The 17,411-nt window shown below is 45.7% G+C and overlaps 1 protein-coding gene across 1 annotated transcript in view; it reads left to right on the top strand.

Annotated features, from left to right (window-relative positions):
* TSPAN32 (tetraspanin 32) overlaps positions 1 to 13,549 on the top strand; it is a 28,824-nt gene extending 15,275 nt beyond the window's left edge. The window contains exons 5-8 of the mRNA XM_066552826.1: positions 7,468 to 7,569; positions 9,069 to 9,161; positions 11,242 to 11,325; positions 13,454 to 13,549. Of these exons, the coding sequence (XP_066408923.1) occupies positions 7,468 to 7,569; positions 9,069 to 9,161; positions 11,242 to 11,325; positions 13,454 to 13,549 (375 nt within the window). The remainder of the gene's footprint in view (positions 1 to 7,467; positions 7,570 to 9,068; positions 9,162 to 11,241; positions 11,326 to 13,453) is intronic.
* Positions 13,550 to 17,411: the final 3,862 nt, after the last annotated feature.

Here is a 17,411-nt window from a genome sequence, read left to right as displayed (position 1 = left end):
GATTTATTCACAGGTAAAAGCTTAAAATGGATTAAATTACAATTTCCCAACTCAGGAATTTGAAACTGGTGCAAATAGTTGTCCATAGTTCTGTAAAGGCCTGATTCCCCATGTCCTCTGACTGAAGATGTTGTTTGAATTTGCACTAGCTGCAATGATATGGTAATCTCTTAATTATCAAGTGGTTTCTCAGGTTGCTGGGTGATTTCAAAACGAGTTTCACCTGTGGCTTTTGGCTCCACATGAGTGGAAAGGCACTAGCTCCTCTGTGCTGCACTGCTTGTACTTCAAGAATAAATGCAAGGATTTAGCTTTTTATTGGCAGGGAATTAATACAAGCTGTTTGTCTACATCGTGATTTTCCTGCAGCCTTGCTCTGCTTCCTTCAGAGGAACTTGTCTGCTCTCCCCTCCTCGTGCTGGGAAGTGTAAATGGAGTCTTCCATGCTTTGCTAGCAAGCCAGGTGGTACCTTTTGAGATGGTGATTTTCTAACCTGTTAGAAAGCCTGGAGTACACAGCTGGAATTAACAGCTGCAGCTGTTGAATAACAAACATTGCCACACCTGAGTCTTCTTAAACAAAGCAGCTTCCCTCCTCCCTCCTCTGCCTATGGAACCAGCACTGGTCTTCTGCCTGTGGGTCTCCCTTCCGTGCAGCACCTTTGCAAAGCCAGAGGCAGCATAGCCTGGGTCTCCAGGAGGGAAATCATCCCTTACCATGCATAAAACCAGCATATGCATCTTTTTTCTGCAGGTATGTAAGGAACAGCCATCACTTCCCTGTTAATTTCTTAAGTGGGACTCTTGAGGTCCTTTCTCTGTGGATTTCCTAGGGTGTGTGTATGTCTGCAACTGCTGCCTCTGGTCTGTGTGTTGGGGCAAAGTCTTGCAGGGACTTAAATGATTAAATGCGGGCTGAAATACTAGAGATATTAATGGGATTTAAATAGAAGCTGAAGGTGTGCTCAGGTGTTTTCTGAAACCAGACCTGAAGCATACAGGTAGGTTCCTTTTTTTGGGCTTTGATTCAGGAAGGCTGGATCAGGATTGTAGTTTCTCACAGGGGTCTTCCAAGAGCATTTACAAAAGTCACTGATGTTGGCTGTGAAAACTGTGAACTATCTGACATGCTCTTTGCTCTTGCTCTTAATCTAGGAGGCACAATCACTTTAAACCATTGAGCTTTTCTCAGTCTCTGAACTCCATGGGAAAAAACAAAAATGGGGGGAAACCCCTCCCTCTTCCTTAACGTTTTTAAATACTGTGCCTCTTTCCCAGTGTTTATGTTCTCACCAGCCAGTGACAGCCCACTCCCCCCAGCGAGACACTGCTCTCCTTTGTCTGAGCTCCACACAGGCATTTGCACTCACGGGTTCTATAATTTATGGCTGCCCTGGCGCTGAACCCACGCGGCCCCGTTTCTGCCGCTTTCTGTGGCAGAGCTGGAGCTGCAGCTCCAGTCTCCAGCAGCACCAGCCGTGGCACCTGAGGCCACTCAGACAGCTGCCATTGCTGCAGCACATCCAACCTTCATGCACCTGAAGGATGCTGACCACAGCAGGACAGCCATCACCCCCTCAGAGGTGACAGGGCTGCCCTGGGACTGGCTCTATTGCTGATACCACTGGTTTATAAGCTAAAACTGTTTGTTTTCAGTGTTGTTCAGTGCTTTATGTTGGGAAGCAAGTCTTGCCTGGCACTGGTTTCAAGTGCTGCAGGTGGAGGCTCAGGGATGGCTGAGATAATTTGACCACAGTTTTGGGGAGGGGGTGTTCACAAATTGATGGGTTGTGTGTTTTGAAAGATAGGAACATTGTCATTGTGGGCCCTTGGCAGCTTGTTGGCTTTGCAGTTCTGTTATAAAATGGACTGAAAATTTAATTTTTAATTTTTTTACAAAAAAAAAACAAAGAGCAAACATAAAAAAGCTAATCCAAAAAAAAAGCTAATCCAAAAAAATTCCAAGAGGACCTTGATGTACTTGTGACATTCACAGCTTTGCAGCCACAGATTAGGAGGATTTAGGGAAAAAAATCCTTGTTGATATTGATTGATTGCCTGCCTGTGTTTTCTGCACTTCCCTATAAGGCATCTGGTATTCTGTCACAGACACAGCAATGCTGCATCTGAGTAGCACAAAGGTGGCCTCTGGATTTTATGGCTTGGCTGAGCATGAGGCTGTGATGTCCCCCTGCCCATGGGCCAAGAGGGATGTATAGCACCCACACAGCTAGAATCTGCTCTTCTTTTGGGGATATGGAGATAGGAAGTGAGGAGGTGAGCAGTGTCACAACTCAGCACTTTCTCATGTTTTAAGTGTTTTGTGCAAGAACAGGATGGAAGTGCTGAGGCTAGAGAGAAAGAGTTTTTTTCTTTTTCTGAAATTTTTGTTCCACAACAGTTTTTGGTCTGTCTCCTTCTGTGTATATAGCAGAAAGTAGAGGGAAGCCCATATGGTTTGGTTTGGGGTTTTTTTTAATGTATGTATGTATAGATAGATACAAAATCTGATCTGGAGGCGGAAAAAGTGGCTAAAAGCCTCATGTGGCTTGTGGCATCTGTGGTCTCCAGTGACCACTGTCAGTCAGAGGGGGAGCAGCACCTTCTTTTCTTGTGCCATTTTCCACGGGAGACCCAAAAGGCTGCTCTAATTTGCAGCACTGGCTGGATTTCTGCATCTGGGAATGACTGGTTAGAGGAAGGCTCTAAAGGAGAGAAGCTGATGGGCAGCGAAGGAAATAAGAACATACAGCAAGCTGCAATGACTGTGTTAGATGGGGCTTGGTTGAGCATGAATGGGGCAAGCTCATCTTACCGTGTGTTTGATCCATGTGGTGGGAGTTGCTCTGCAGCCTGGCTAATGCCCCCAGAGTGCCTTTCTCTCCCCTATTTCACTGCAGTTGCGCCATTGCTTTGCCCAAACCCAAGCTGTTGCATCTGCCCCACCCCTGTTTCTGGCATGCTGTGAAAGCATGCATTTCTGCACACTGGGGAGGAAAGGGAAGACAGAGACAGCAAAATGCAGAAGTGTTTTTCTTCTTGGAACAAGGAAGAGTTTTGACTGAGTTTGCTACTTTATTACAGTTTCACTTCTTAATTGTCTAGCTTGCAGTTCATAGCTGAGCATGGGAGTCTGCAGTAGCCACCTCTAGAGGGACATTTCTGAGTGAGGCTGGTGAGTGCATCCTCTGTGGTGGCGCTGAAAGAACACAAAGTGCTGAGAGTGTAGTTTCTTCTGAGCCTGCACTGCATCTGCTCAGTTTGATTCCTCAAAGGCACAAAGACCCATAGGAGCGGAGGATCTTCCTCCTGCTTCCCATGCTTGTCTTTGTCCTCTGCCATGCCAAGTGTTCCTGTTTATTGGAAAGGAGGAAGGTGGTTTTGCCTTTGAGACAATCCTGATATCTCCTTTCACTGTGTTCTCCTTGAGGTTTGCAGAGGGATTTTTACCCAACAGCAGTTGCAAAGGTGGTTCACTAAGACTCAGACCATTGTTCTTGGTGCAAGTCTATATTAGTCATTAGTTTCCACCTAAGTGACACTTCCAGGTTGCCTAGACACAGGCATTCACTGGCAGCAGGATTGGGATTCTTTGGCATCTTTGGCTTGCAAATGCATCAGGAACTGAAGGCAGACCTTGTGTCATCTTTCTGTCCCAAATCCAGTTACAGGTAAAACTTATCCTGATAAATAACCGAAGTCAAAAATGTCAGTTTTCCTCTTGAAGGAGGCACGGTGGAAATTTGCTTTAGTTTTAATAGCCAAAGGCAAGAACTCCAATTGCTTAGAGTACATGTCTTCCTGCAGTCATACATTCTGCTTCTTGGGAGATAAAGGACTTAAGAGGATGATAAATAATCTCAAAATTCCTTTTTTCTTTTACTTAAGGTGAAAAATGGTACTTACTGAGTCAGTTGGAGTCAGCTGCATTCATCTCAGTGGTGATTTTCCATTTGTTGTATCCAGCAACCCATCAATATCATTCCTAAATGAATATTTCATTAGGAATGCAGACAGAAGTGGGAGGCAGCAATTATTTACCTGATTTAGAGCTGGAACATTTCACCCAGCTTCTTCCAGGAAAAGAATTAGTTTAAGGTGTGACCTCCATATCACTCAAGCTGGAGATTTTTCTTAGCCAAAGCCCAGCTGATGCTTTACCTTCAGCTCATGGTGTTTCTTACTGATGAGCACTGCAGGCTCAGTCTCCCTCTAAGGGAGACCTTTGTCCAGCAGAACTCTTCCAGCAGTGGATCACAGCATGTCACTAGGAACAGGAAAATCCACTTGACTATTATGATGCTCATATGTGGGAGGAGTGAAAGACCTTTTGAAAAACAGATGGACTTTCTCTTCTCCAGCTGTATCTGCCCATTGCATGCTAAGTACTGTTTAAGTGATGGGACACAGCCCTTTATCTTAAAGGACATTATTAACAGCAGCAGTGTAAGCCCTCAAACTCAACAGTCATCCTGTTGCTTAAATGTGAGAGAAAGCACCCTGAGTATTTTTAATGTTTTTTTTCCCCCAAGTGTAAGATACAGAAAGAGAAAATTGTCTTGAGGCAATGGACTCAAAGTTGCCCAACAGGGGAGTGTGTGATGGGAATCTGTTGAGGATAGCAATTGACTACAAAGCAGTGCTGCGGTCTAGCTCTTCACTGTGCTAGGAGCTGGATCAATGGAAAATACAGGGATGAACTTCTGCTGGATGTAGCAATGCTGCAAATAAGTCATGAAACCACCAGGTGACTGTCTCACGCTTTCAGGCTTTAATTTTTACATCATCAGGCACGCATGAGCGAGCACAATGTTTTGGGCTGGATAGATGCTGCTGTGCATGACCCATGCTTCAGAGCTTGGCTGCAGCTCTGAGTATAAACATAATCCCATCCCAGGCAGCTAAGTGTGGTGTTTTGCTCTCTTATGTCTTCTCTTATTGAACCAGACCTCTTGTATGCTCTGTGGCACAGTCTTCTGCACAGAAGGAAATAGCCAGTGATAAATACTGAGATTTTTTACCATCTACCTACCTCTGAAGTATTTAAATGAGAAAGCTGTCTGCAGTAGTCTTTGAAAACAGACCATTATGTTGTGTGAAAACAGCAGTTTTTCCCTCCAAAATCAAATGATCCTAGCAAAAATCAGAAAGAGGATGTGGTGGAACTACAAGCCATTCACTCTTTAAAAAATGGATTTAGAGTTTGATATTCCCTTACTAGGATCTGAATAGCCTATTCAGATAATGTCTGGATATAAATGCTTGATATAATTGCAAGATAGAAATGCTGAGAATGACTAATCAGCAAATTGTACTCTTAGGCTTGCCCAGACACACATTCTAAAAGAAAATTATTGCTATTAAACATTTTCCATTTAATGACTTGTGTTTTCAGCTCTTGGAGGCTGCTTGATAAAATGAGAATGAAAAAATCAGTAGGTAACAGAAGTCAGCTCAGAAGCAAGCTCAGAAATGGTGCAGTTGAAGTCTTTAGTACTCATTATGTACCTGGAGATTACCATTATCATTTCCATCACCGTAGCTGAGCTGGATGTGAAATTATAACTGCTTGTGGTTTTTTCAATTATTGTTTCCAATAGCTGAAATAATTTTGAGCCACTGTTTTGTTACAGGCATTTTGTTCCTTCAGATCTTTCCTATCCACTCTTATCCTTCAAACAGCTACCTCTCCCAGTATTCCTTGGCCCAGATTTCAAGAGACCTTTAGAAAGTAGTTAAACTTCTGGATTGCTTTCACCCCTTGAACCCTTCCTTGAACATAGCCACTTGCTTGAACCCTTTCATTTTTTTCTTTTAAAGTCATCCAAATTTAGGCCTTTTGGACAAAAGCTCAGCATCCTGACCCTCATGGTAAATATGAAAAGACAAATATTGTGCATGCAGCACTGGTTCCCTTACCAAAACACATGTATGTTGTCACAGCACAAAATAGTTTTTATTCCTACATCTTAGACTGGGATCAGGATATTCAAAAGGTAATAATCGCTTACATTAAGAAACCTGCTGCTCTGTTGCTCTTTTCTCCACAAGAGGAGCTCAAATATTATTCTTTTTTTCATTATTCTTAATCCAATTCTTCAGTGGAAATGGATGTTCTTTTTATTGAATCCATTTATTTAATTGCTGCTTCTGGAAAGCTATTTCATGGCCCACAAGAAGTTAGAAAAGCTTGGATATTTTCTTCATTATTGGGTTATAAGTTTTGCTGTGGGGAAGGTTGGTGCAGAAGTCGTTTAGAAATCTGGTCTTACTGTTGCACCCACCTCACTTTATGCACTCTGATATCCCAGTGGGACAAAAGGAGCATCCTTCTTCCTCACTAGTGTGGAACAGCTCAGTGTCACACATTTTGCTATGGAGTAATTTTTCTTGGCCCATAATATCTGAGCTCTGTCACTGGTCACTCTTATGCCATATTGATAGCCGTGGAAAATCTTTTGATGTGTGCCTTCAAACTCTATTCCTGGAGGCACAGAGCCAATCTGGATACAAATAATCTTCTCAACCCCCCCACCTCCCTGGTTATCACCCTCTGTTGTTGCTTGTGATTTGGACAGCTGGGCAGGACAAAGCAACCTTGCAGTAATAGATGCAACCGCCTTGAATGATCCTGGTTTCACCCCTGAGCAGAGAGTGCTGGGGTTTTATTCCTTAGAGGAATTTCCAAGTGTGAACCCTTAGGCTGAGCTGCAAAGCCTCGCTGAGAGATGGCTCTGTTCCCAGAGATTTCCCTGTGTGGCCACCCACTCTGCCTGTCTCTCCCATTGATTTTTTTCCCTCCTGAAAGACAAGCACTGACTGCAGGCCACTCAACCGGTGCTGCTGAGGAAGCAAGGGAAAATGAAAGGAAAAAATAAGATTTTGACTCTGGGCACTGAGGACAACTGTCATATATTTTTTTTCTCTGACACCCGAATGGGAGTTGGCTGGGATCTGTCAAGCTTCAAGTTCTCACACATTTGGTAAATATTTAGGGTCTGACTCACCACTGAATCACTCCCATTATTTTTTTTACTCTGTTCAGAGAGATGGCTCTGCCACTTAGATAACACCAACCCTCTGAGGTCCTCTCACTTTTTGTTTTCTAGCATCTCATGGTCATGTGTGCCTGTCCTCACAGTACCACCTTCAGGATGGGCAGATGGCGTCAGCCCTGGCTGGCAGAGCGACTCAGAGGCACACTGGTTGCAGGCACCCAAGTTCTTCTCTGACACAAAATCCAAAACTGGCCAAAAGCTCCAGCCATCAGCTGGTGAGACCCCAGCTCCTTAGTGCCTGGTGGGTCACACACCTGCTCCTGCTGCTGCCTGGGGGTCATTTTAGTAGCTGCACTGCCTGTTTTGCTATACTTGCGAGAGCTTCTGTGGAAATCAAGAAGAGCACAATTCAACCCAGAGATGACTGTGGTCAGTGTTTTGTACCTACAGACCTCTGCTTTCATTGCAGGTGGAAGACAGCATGATGGATGTGTATGATTTTGTGTATGAAGAGGTGAGGAGGAACACCTCCAGCTTCAGGAGACATGAACTGACTGCCATCCATGAAGCAGTAAGTTGTCTTTTATCTGCAGGAGAAAACCTTGCCCTGGGGTATCTTCCTGAGGGTTTTGGCAGGCTAGGGCTGACACCTGTGCTCTGTCTCATGAATGCTGCAATGCCATTTTTCCTCAAGAACCGAGTCCTCCAGCCTGCTGTGGAGTCTGCTCCTCCCTTCTTATTTTTCCTTTCTCAGATCTGACCAACCAGATTACCAACAGGAACAAAAGGTCACCTCTTTGAGCATCACTGTGGTGCAAGATCTACAAAGCTTCTGCCCTGCAGCTGCCATAGTATTTTCTGTCTCAGCAGCCACTGTGACTTGCTCCCTATCTGTGGTACAAGAGTGTGGATATGCACCGGGTCAAGTAGAGAGGAAGGGGCAGGAGTTCCACATAGTCCAGCAGTAGTATTTGCACATGGTTATTCCTCTTTATCCTCAAGTTTGTGTCTGAGGAGACCTGGAGGCTACACAACCTCTTACAGAACTGGAGACTGCTATCAGGCTCCCAAAAACCACTACCCAGGATGCTGTTGGTCTCTGTAGCTCAGCAGGTAGGCAAGGGTGATTACCCAGAGCACAGGGAGGTCACTTGCCCCCAAAGCCACAGGAGATGAGTGAGGATGTCCCCCACAGTGAGAAACTCCCGAGTCCCTGCTGAGTAAAGGAGATGCCATTCCCTCGCACAGCAGGGCTTGTTTGGGGAGTGAGTTCATGGCACACACAAGGCTGGATGGGGAGGTCAGCCCTGCTCAGCTGTTTTCAGACACCTCCTGCACAACTCCCTGTATCCTTCTGTGTTTTCTTAAATCATCATAACAAGTACTTTTCCAAGCTGTTTCAATCTGTGCTTCTCAAAACACAGAAGAGGTCAAATATTCCTTTTTGCAGTGGTGGTGGTGGCCCTCAGAGCCGTGCCCAAGCATGGAAGTGCTTGCTCTCAGGGTTGTGGAGCAGCACTCCCAGGGTCCCATTTGACAAGGAGAACCAGGCACAATGCCTGGCTTCACCAGTTGCTTATTTTAGTTGCCACTTGAATTGATGGAGAAGCAGTTTTTCTACTCCTGTTGTTTTTTTTTTTTTCCTTCTGTCAGAGCTCTAAACTGTCCAGTGCACCACAGCTATAGGAAACCAGCTCCCCAGTGGGTGTTGCTGGGGATCCCCTCGGCCCATAACAATCACTGGAAACGTGAGTCTGTGCATCCCTGGGCTTTCTGGAGCAGCCACTGAGCATTAATATGACCACAGAGGAAGGGCTCGGCCCCGCTCCCAGGCAGGAGTCCTGGGAGAGCATGAGCAAGTTGGAGGCCATCCACAGATCTCAATCAGATCCGTCCACCTCCCCTGAATTTGGCCTGCATTGCTGCAGTTGTTGATTCCTATGGGCTGTGCTCCTTGCCACCCTGGTTGGGTAGCCCTGCCTGGGGCAGCAGGGGCCCGTTGCCAGCACCTCCTGCTGCAGCAGCTGGTAGCAAGGGGAGAGCCCTGGCAAACTTCTCCCTCTCTTGCAGTTCCTTTGCTGTGGGAAGCACTCTCCTTTTGGGGACACAACCGATGTTGAGAACACGACATGCCCACCCAACCAAGTGCACAATGAAGGACAGGTAAGGGAAAGGATTCTCCCACACCATAGTGGGGTTGTGCCTCTACTTCCTAGCTATCAAAACCTCACTGGTGCTAAAGTGTTAATGAGAATTGTACTTTTTGATAGTTTAGGGTTGAAACAGGTTGGGATTTGTTTTGTTGGGGTTTTGTTGTTTCGATAACACTGGACACAGTATGGGAGTAATGCATTCAGCTCTGGGGTCCAGCACAGGAAGGACATTGACCTGGTGGAGCAAGTCCAGAGGAGGCCACCAATATGATCAGGGGGATGGTGCATCTCTCCTATGAGGAATGGCTGAAAAGATTGCTTTTGTTCAGCCTGGAAAAGAGATGGCATGGAGGTGACCTAATTGTGTCCTTCTAGAAAAGGAGAAAGATGCAAGAAAGATGGAGTGGGACTTTTTGCAGGGGGATGTAATGACAGGACAAGGGGGAATGTCTTGAAACTTCCAGTAGTTTTAGATTAAATATTAGGAAAAATTATATACTGTGAGAGTGGTGAGGTACTGGCACAAATTGCCCAGAGAATTTAGGAATTCCCCATCCCTGACAGTGTTTAACACCAGGTGGGATGGAGCTCTGAGCAACCTGGTCTAAGGAAAGGTGTCCCTGCCCATGGCTGGGGGGGTTGGAACTGCATGGGATCTTTAAGGTCCCTTCCAACCCAAATCATTCTATGATTGTGTGAATCAGGAGGAAGAGCCCTGGTGGATCAGCAGGTCTCAGACCCACAGGTGCAGTCTCCTTCGCTGCTCTAGAAAGCTTTCAAAATGCTGGTGTTTGCAGCCTGTCGCTTCCCTCGAGCTTCCTGCTCATCTTCTGTGCTTGCAGAGAGTGTGAGATATCACAAGCATGTATCAGAACACAAAAAAAACTGTTTGACTTTTCCACATGACACTAATTTCTGACACTTAAAATGTGTTCCAGTTAACAGCAAATGTGGAATTTGATGTAATTCCATTTTCTCCAGGGCATTAAATAGGTATTAAAATGAGAAGCTCATGAAGCAGGGTGATGATGCCCAGCAGCAGCTTCCTCAAGTATGCTTCATTCTGGCTCTTTCAAGCATCTCAGTGGGGCTGCTGGAGAAACCACCAGTATTAGACTGTTGTGCACTGAAGCTACAACCCTCTGAGCATATCTATTGCACGATGATGTTTCTTCCACCAGAGTAGCTAAAGCCACCAGCATCAATATTTGGTGTTTCTAGGAAAAACAAAACCACGCGGCTGCAGCGATACAAACATGTTGTCAGGTGAAGATGTCAAGTGCTAGCAGCACCCATGATGCACAGGCGCACGTCAGCCCGCTGGGGCAGCGTTTCTAAGCACAGCCTCCCGGAGTGCCACATCCCAGGGCTGGGTGGAACTCGGCTCTAAGAGCAGGAAGGGAGAGCAGAACAAAGCTGTTCACCGTATGGGCGACTCATTCCTCCCACTTAGTGGTCTGTTTCCCTCGCTTGGGAGCCAGGGAAGTGAGTGGGAGGATGTGCTTTGTGTGACACAGGAAACTGCAGAGTTTGGTGGCCACACTACATTCACTCTGAATGCTCTTTCTTCCTTCTGCAAATCCCTTCATCAAGGGCATGCTCTTGCATTTCTGAAATGGCTGGCTTGGCTAACACCTCGGGGATTTCTGTGGGGCCATTGGTATGCTTAAGGCTAATGTATATTAATGCTTGCAGCACCTCACAAAATCGAGCTGTTCATCAGTAACCTTGGGGAATGCATTTGGCATCACGGTGTGCTCTGCTTTTCTGTCTTTCCATTTCCTTCTTTCCATTTTTCAGTGGGTGAAAAGAAAAAAGCTTTTGCTTGACCACACTTGGGCACACATCCTCCACAGTCCAAAATGCATCATACCAATAAAATTGTAGGCGTGCTGTAGTAACAGAAAAGATACCACAGATGTTTGTCTTCCCAAGCTGCAGCAGCAGAAGGGAGAACTGCCCAGCTGTGCAATGCTGCACCCTTTTCTTGCCTCCTTTCTCTCTGAGGCTGTGGAAGTGCTCTTGTGGGGATAAAGCCCCCCACCAAGCTGCTGTTGTGCTGCAAGGGGTATTTGTTTCTCTCTTCCCAGGACTGCCTGCGAGAGATCCAGGACTTTCTGAAGAAGCACATGGACTCTGTCTTCTCACTCCTGGGCATCGCCATTGGCTTCACGGTAACAGTGTCTGTCCTTTCACGTTTTGGCCCTGAAAGGCAGGACAGGGTCCAGTGAAGAAAAAGTATCTTAAATTAGCCCCCAGAAGCTAGAATTTTGTGTGATTTTGGATGCTAGCAGCAGAGAAACAAGCAGTGGTGGACTCCACTGTGGAAATTGGGAAAGGGTCAGGAATCTGGACAGGATAATAGATGGAGGGGTTTTCCTGCAGGAGGAGGCTTCCTGCACAGTTTTTGTGCCCTAACAAGGCATAGCATCTGGGAGTGGGGAGTAGGATGCAGCAGTTGCATTTCATCCACTCAGGCTTGCCTGTGTGACTTCTGTGAGAGGCCATGTCACCTCCCCAGGGGCTTGTGAATTATGTAGGAAGCCAGCAGCAATGGAGATGCAGTAAAGCCTTCATATTTTAGGAAACTTGCTGCCTCCTAGATCAACTTGGGAAGTTTCTTGTGCAGCCAGAGCTGGAAGGTGTTGAAAGCTACTGAGCACCAGCAGTGGAGCTGGAGAGCTGTGCAGAAGGCGAAGGTCTCATCCTGTTAATGACCACTATATGAATCTGATGAGGAACATCTCAGGCCATGTGTGGGGAACTCCCAGGCTCATAAAAATTAGGCTGCAAAGGAAAGGGGAAGAGTGTGTTGTCTGGGCTCCAAGGTTCTGTCTTTGAAGGAGTAACATGCAGAGGAGGGGTGAAATCATCTTCAGATGATGGCTCATGTAGAAAGGCTCTGAAGTTAATTTGGGGGAGAACAAAAGAGAAAATTAAATGATGCAAGAGAAGCATATCTTTCCATGGTGAGGGGGCTGCATGGGGGTGGTCTCTTTGGAGCTGGAGCAGGCCACTAATTAAAACCAGCCTTCTTGTTTGCCCACCCACTGCTTGGCAGAGGTGTATCACTGTAATTACCTGTACACAAGGACTCTGAACATGTGGTGATGCACACCAGAAAACAGCATATGAAAGGAGACTCCTTTGTCCACCATGAGGGCAGGTTTGGTCTGCTATGATATCTCCATGCTGCTCCCCAGATGGGATGACCTTTCTTGATTGAAACTGTATTTGGAGATTGTTTTATGCCTGTGTCCACCTTGGCACATTTATGAATTAGAAGATTCTTCTCCATCTAAATAAAACCCAGAGGAACAAACAATTTGTATTTTATAACAGTAAATTAGGAAAATCATCAGGCATTGCTATGGACCTGTAAATGTAAAGTCATGTGTGAATATTTGGTGTCACTTTCCAATTTTTCTCCAGTATAAGGAGAATTTCACTGCAGCTATATTCAGATAAAAGCGGGAGCACTTTTATAACAGATACACTTTTTTCACAGCTTGATGCTGTAGCCAGATAAGGCAGCTGTCTTTGAAGCCTGTGCTAGAGGAAATCTCACCGTGCAGTTTGCTATTGTGGTGGCAGGATGCAAGGGAAGCACGTAAAGAGGGCTGTAGCTGCTCTGATGTCACTGTCCCTCAGCCAACAATGCACACACATCCCCAGATCAAGCTGCAAGCAAAGGCATTAGCACATTAGGGCATATTTGAAGAAAGAGCACATTGTTAAAGCCCTCATTATCCTTCCCACAGCAGCCTTACCTTGGGTATGTTGCCTGTGTTAATCCTGACGTGTGATACACCAGGCAGAGTATCACAATAGAGAGGAAGTACACTGTCCTCTGCATTTATAACTATTTGGGGTTGGTTTAGGCATTTGTCTGTTTGTTTGTTTGTTTTGTTGGGGTTTTTTTTCTTGTCTCAAACAAGACATGGGTGTTGTGGTTTTTTTCTCTTTAAAAAAGGCTACTATTATGAGAGATATTTTTGTTTGCATAGAGGAATGTTCTGTGGCAGGAATTAAATCTGAATTTCCTGGTTTCATTTTATTTCTTGGTATTTTTAGGGCCAGGTTTGAGCTGTGCTATTCTAACTCCAATCAGATATTTTAACCATGTGTTGCTTTTTTTAAAAATTTCCATGTCAGAAATGGTGTTCAGCACTTCACTGAAAACCAGCTCTCCTCAGCAAAATGTGACAACAGGCAATATTTATGATTGCTTATTTGCACAGATGGACCGTCATAATCAGTTACACACTTAATTGTACGCCTATCTCATTTATTTCCTTTTAGGTTTATGGGATGTTCCTAACTTCATTCCTCTGGTTCTCCATCCACTTCAGCAGCAACCTGTACTGGAAAGGCAAATACACCCTGCGGGAGAGGTAGAAACCTGATGCCTGGGCATCCCTACCAGGCAGAGCCAGCTCTTGGCACAGGAAGATGTGTGAAGTCACCCACAAATTGCCCCGGGAAGGTATTGTGTGGGATCAGGTGATGGGATATGTGTCACACATTTCCCTTTCCTGCACTACAACTGGGCTCAGAGATGCAGACTCCCTCAATGGGAGACAAACAGGCTGTGGCTCCACAAGGACACAAGGAGTTCTTTACAACCAAATGGAGAGAAAAGCCCAGCAAAAATCACAGCATTAAACCAAACTTCTCTCTTGCTGTCGTCTGAGCAGTTCCCTGTGACCCCCAAAGATGCAATGTTTCTAGGAAGATGGCTTTGGATTGCAGCCCAGGATCAATGTTGCACTATCAGTAAATAAATGACAGGAAGTGTGTCACCACTGATGCAAAATGTGCTTTCCCAGAGTGGAACTTGCAATGATTAACTTTGGGCATTTTTCTGATCATGCTGGATGCTACATAGGTATCCAATGACTGTCAGTTAGTTTTTCTGTTTTCAAGTGTTGCCAAATGTATAGAACTTTTGGTAGAGATCAGAACAAAAAGTCAGAAAGTAGTGAATGAGTTTTGAAACAACTGACCTACAGAAGGATGTATTTCTGTTATTCCTCCTTGCTAATGCAATTCAACTTTTTTTTTTTTTAATTCTTAGGATTTAGTCAGCCTCCTAAATCTTGATGCTACACTGATTCCACAGGGGCTTGTTAAGCCACACCTGTGTCTAATTCTGGGCCCCTTAATTTAGGAAGGATGTTGACATACTCAAACACATTCAGAGAAGAGCCAGAAGGCTGGTGAGGGTTCTGGAACACAAACCCTGTGAAGAGTGGCTGAGGAAGCTGGGGTTATTTAGACTGGAAAAAAGGAGTCTTGGGGTGACCTTATCACTCTCTACAACTGCCTGAAAGGAGGGTGTAGCCAGGTGGTGGTTGGTCTCTTCTCCCAGGCAACCAGTGACAGGATGAGAGGACACAGTCTTAAGCTGTGCCAGGGGAAGTTTAGGCTAGACATTAAAGAAAAATTGTTCAAAGAAGAAGGGATTGGGCATTGGAATGGGCTGCCCAGGGAGGTGGTGGAGTCACCATCCCTGGAGGTGTTTAAAAAAGCCTGGACGTGGCACTCAGTGGCAGAGTTTAGTTGATAAGGTGGTGTTAGGTCATAGGTTGAACTTGATCTCCAAGGTCTTTTCCAACCTGGCAAACTGTGTGATTCTGTAACTTCTGGCCCCAGCTCTGTGTTTATCAGGCTTTGCTAACCCACTGTGCTCTTGTGGTAAAAGGACTTTGATATTACACACACAAACAGGAGTTTAAATCTATAAGAGAATGGGACTGATCTGCAGCCAGGTCAAACAATACAATGTCCAACTCCACGTCCTTTTTACATCACAAGAGTTGTGTTGTGAAGGGCTGAAGGAAGGCTGTCTTCTCATTCCACACCCTTGGAGCCAGCAGAGCTTCACTGTTGACTTCACTGGAAGCAGGATGAAGTTCAAACTGCCCCAGTGTATATTCAAGCTACCTTCTGGCAATCACCAACACACCTCAGTCTGGCAGGGAATTGGGTATGATATGCACTTCCCAGCTTATGCACTTTCTAGTGGGGAAGTATTCACTTATACATATATATGTATCATCACCTATATTGATCTCTGGAAAGAGACAATCTCCCTTGTGAGCTCCAGCTGCTACTGTCAGGCTACTGCTACTGTTATTCTTCAGGCCAGCTGGCAGCCCATGTGACTCATGGTTGCTTCAATAAAGATGAATTTCTTGCAAAAGGATACCTCCTCTTTTTTGTGCCATGCGTGAAGCTGCCTGCATTGATTGGGGATTTACACCATGGGGGGACTCAGTAATTCTTTCAGTGCTGGGAAGAGAGACTCCCCAGGAAGCTTGTGCTTGCCAGTCCTAGCATTGTGCTGGAGGGAGAGGATGGCCTTGGTCCTTTGGAGGAAAAGGAGCAGCTCACCAACCTCAGCCAGCTGATGGGCCAGCAGGCTGGCACCTCTCAGGGTGTAATGCAAGCAGAGGCAGGAAAAATGCTTAAGGACATGTTTAAGCGACCAGAATATTTATATGGAAGCAATGTCTGTGGTTTCACTTTTTAAGGATTAGGTAGTCAGGTCTTGCACACTGCTCTGCATTGGCTAGTTAACTGCTGATATTCTACCATATCAAAAAACATCATGGACAAATTGGAGGAGCCAATGTCATCAGTGTGGGTTAGCTGCTCAACCCTCATCAATGGGTACAAAGAATCTCTGTTAAAGCATCACCACCAGGACTGCTGAAGCTTTAGGTGCTCCACCTTCCCAGGTCAGCTTTAAATGTAAAGGCAGAGTTGTGGACAGGAGTACCATATATATGATGAAGGTATCTGCTTTTCTGCTCCTGAAAATTGCAGAGGGATGTCTGGAGGACATCCTGTAGGAGCCCCTGCTGCTACACACAACACAAGCTCTGGGAGAAGAGTGTGTCCAGCCACTGGCCATCTTGTGAGCTTTATTCCCATTTCACTGGCTGCTGGAGCTCCCCTGCAAGGAGCAGCACCTTCAACAAGGAGCTGACAGAGCAATGCCCAGCTGGACACACTCTTCTCCCAGAGCTTGTGTTGTGTGTAGCAGCAGGAATGTGATGGCATCCTGCTGTGATTTTTCAGAAGCAGAAAAGCAGATACCTTCAGCTCCTTGATTTTTAGAAGCCCGTTACATAAATGTGCGGTGTTAACATTTTGTTCACAGTTGTAGAAGAGGCAGCGCCGAGGGATGGCTAGATGGAACCCACAGGGTGGGTGAGTGTTAAACAGTGTTTTTACACCTCTGCCAACAAAATATCCCTGTCCTACAATGAATGTTTTTGCACTTACTAGTCCCTAATTTTCTGCTGTCTGGGGGCAAATTACAGCTCTTGTGTGACCAGGGCAAAACCCCAGGAACTTATTGATAAGTGGTGCAAAGATTTACACAGTGTTGAGAAGAGTGAGAGAGAGATTTTGCTGGGAGAAGAGCACGGAGCTGAGTATTGGGGATGCAAGCCAGCAGCCCGACAAGGAAACACCTGCAGAGCAGTGAGCCTTCCTGAGGCTTGCTCTAGAGGAAGCTGTTTGTTATAAGCATGTCAACACTCACACTCTGCTAGGAAAGAAATCCTATTTATGTAGGCATATATGGGAGAAAAAAAAATGGAATTTTCAGACCAAAGGTGCAAAGTTAAATATTTAGTTGTGAATTGGCTCCAGCTACTTGTCAATTAAGTTGCAGCAATTATCAGTTATTTCCACTAAGATCATCTAGGCTCTTGCAGCCTGCCTCTCTCTGAGCATGCATTAGCTTCTGCTCATGAGTTACTTTTTTCCTTTTACTTTAGACAGCCCCCAGCTCTATCTGAGGCCACAAGAAGAGGGACTAGCATAAGGTCAGATTGTTGTGGCCTGTGTGGCCACCTTTGGGGCTACCTATAAGCCTGTGGGGCCGGGGAGCACCAGCCCATAGGAGCAGCAAGCACCTTTTGTGCTGCTCTCCACCTTTCACTGCCCCTGCACTGCTCAGGCACTGCTCTGCCAACAGGGGCATTAAATTCCATAGAGATCCTACATGGGGCTCACCATATGCTCGTGGCTGGACTGAACACAGCTTGCTTATGAGCCAGAGGAGCTTTTCCAGCTTTTCCACTTGCTCTGATGGCAGTGGATGATGCTTAGAGCACTTGTGGAAAGCACTGGTTAAATGATACAGTAACTCTTTACCAAATGTGGTGAGGAGAGAACCTCACTCTCCTCACCACATTTGGTGGTGAGGAGAGTGAGAATCTTTCAACCTTGTGGTGTGCTGTCT

The sequence above is a fragment of the Molothrus aeneus genome, chromosome 6 (assembly GCF_037042795.1).
Source record: "Molothrus aeneus isolate 106 chromosome 6, BPBGC_Maene_1.0, whole genome shotgun sequence".
Taxonomy (NCBI): domain Eukaryota; kingdom Metazoa; phylum Chordata; class Aves; order Passeriformes; family Icteridae; genus Molothrus; species Molothrus aeneus.
The sequence above is the reverse complement of the archived record's forward strand: the minus strand, read 5'-3'. Positions and strand labels throughout refer to the sequence as shown.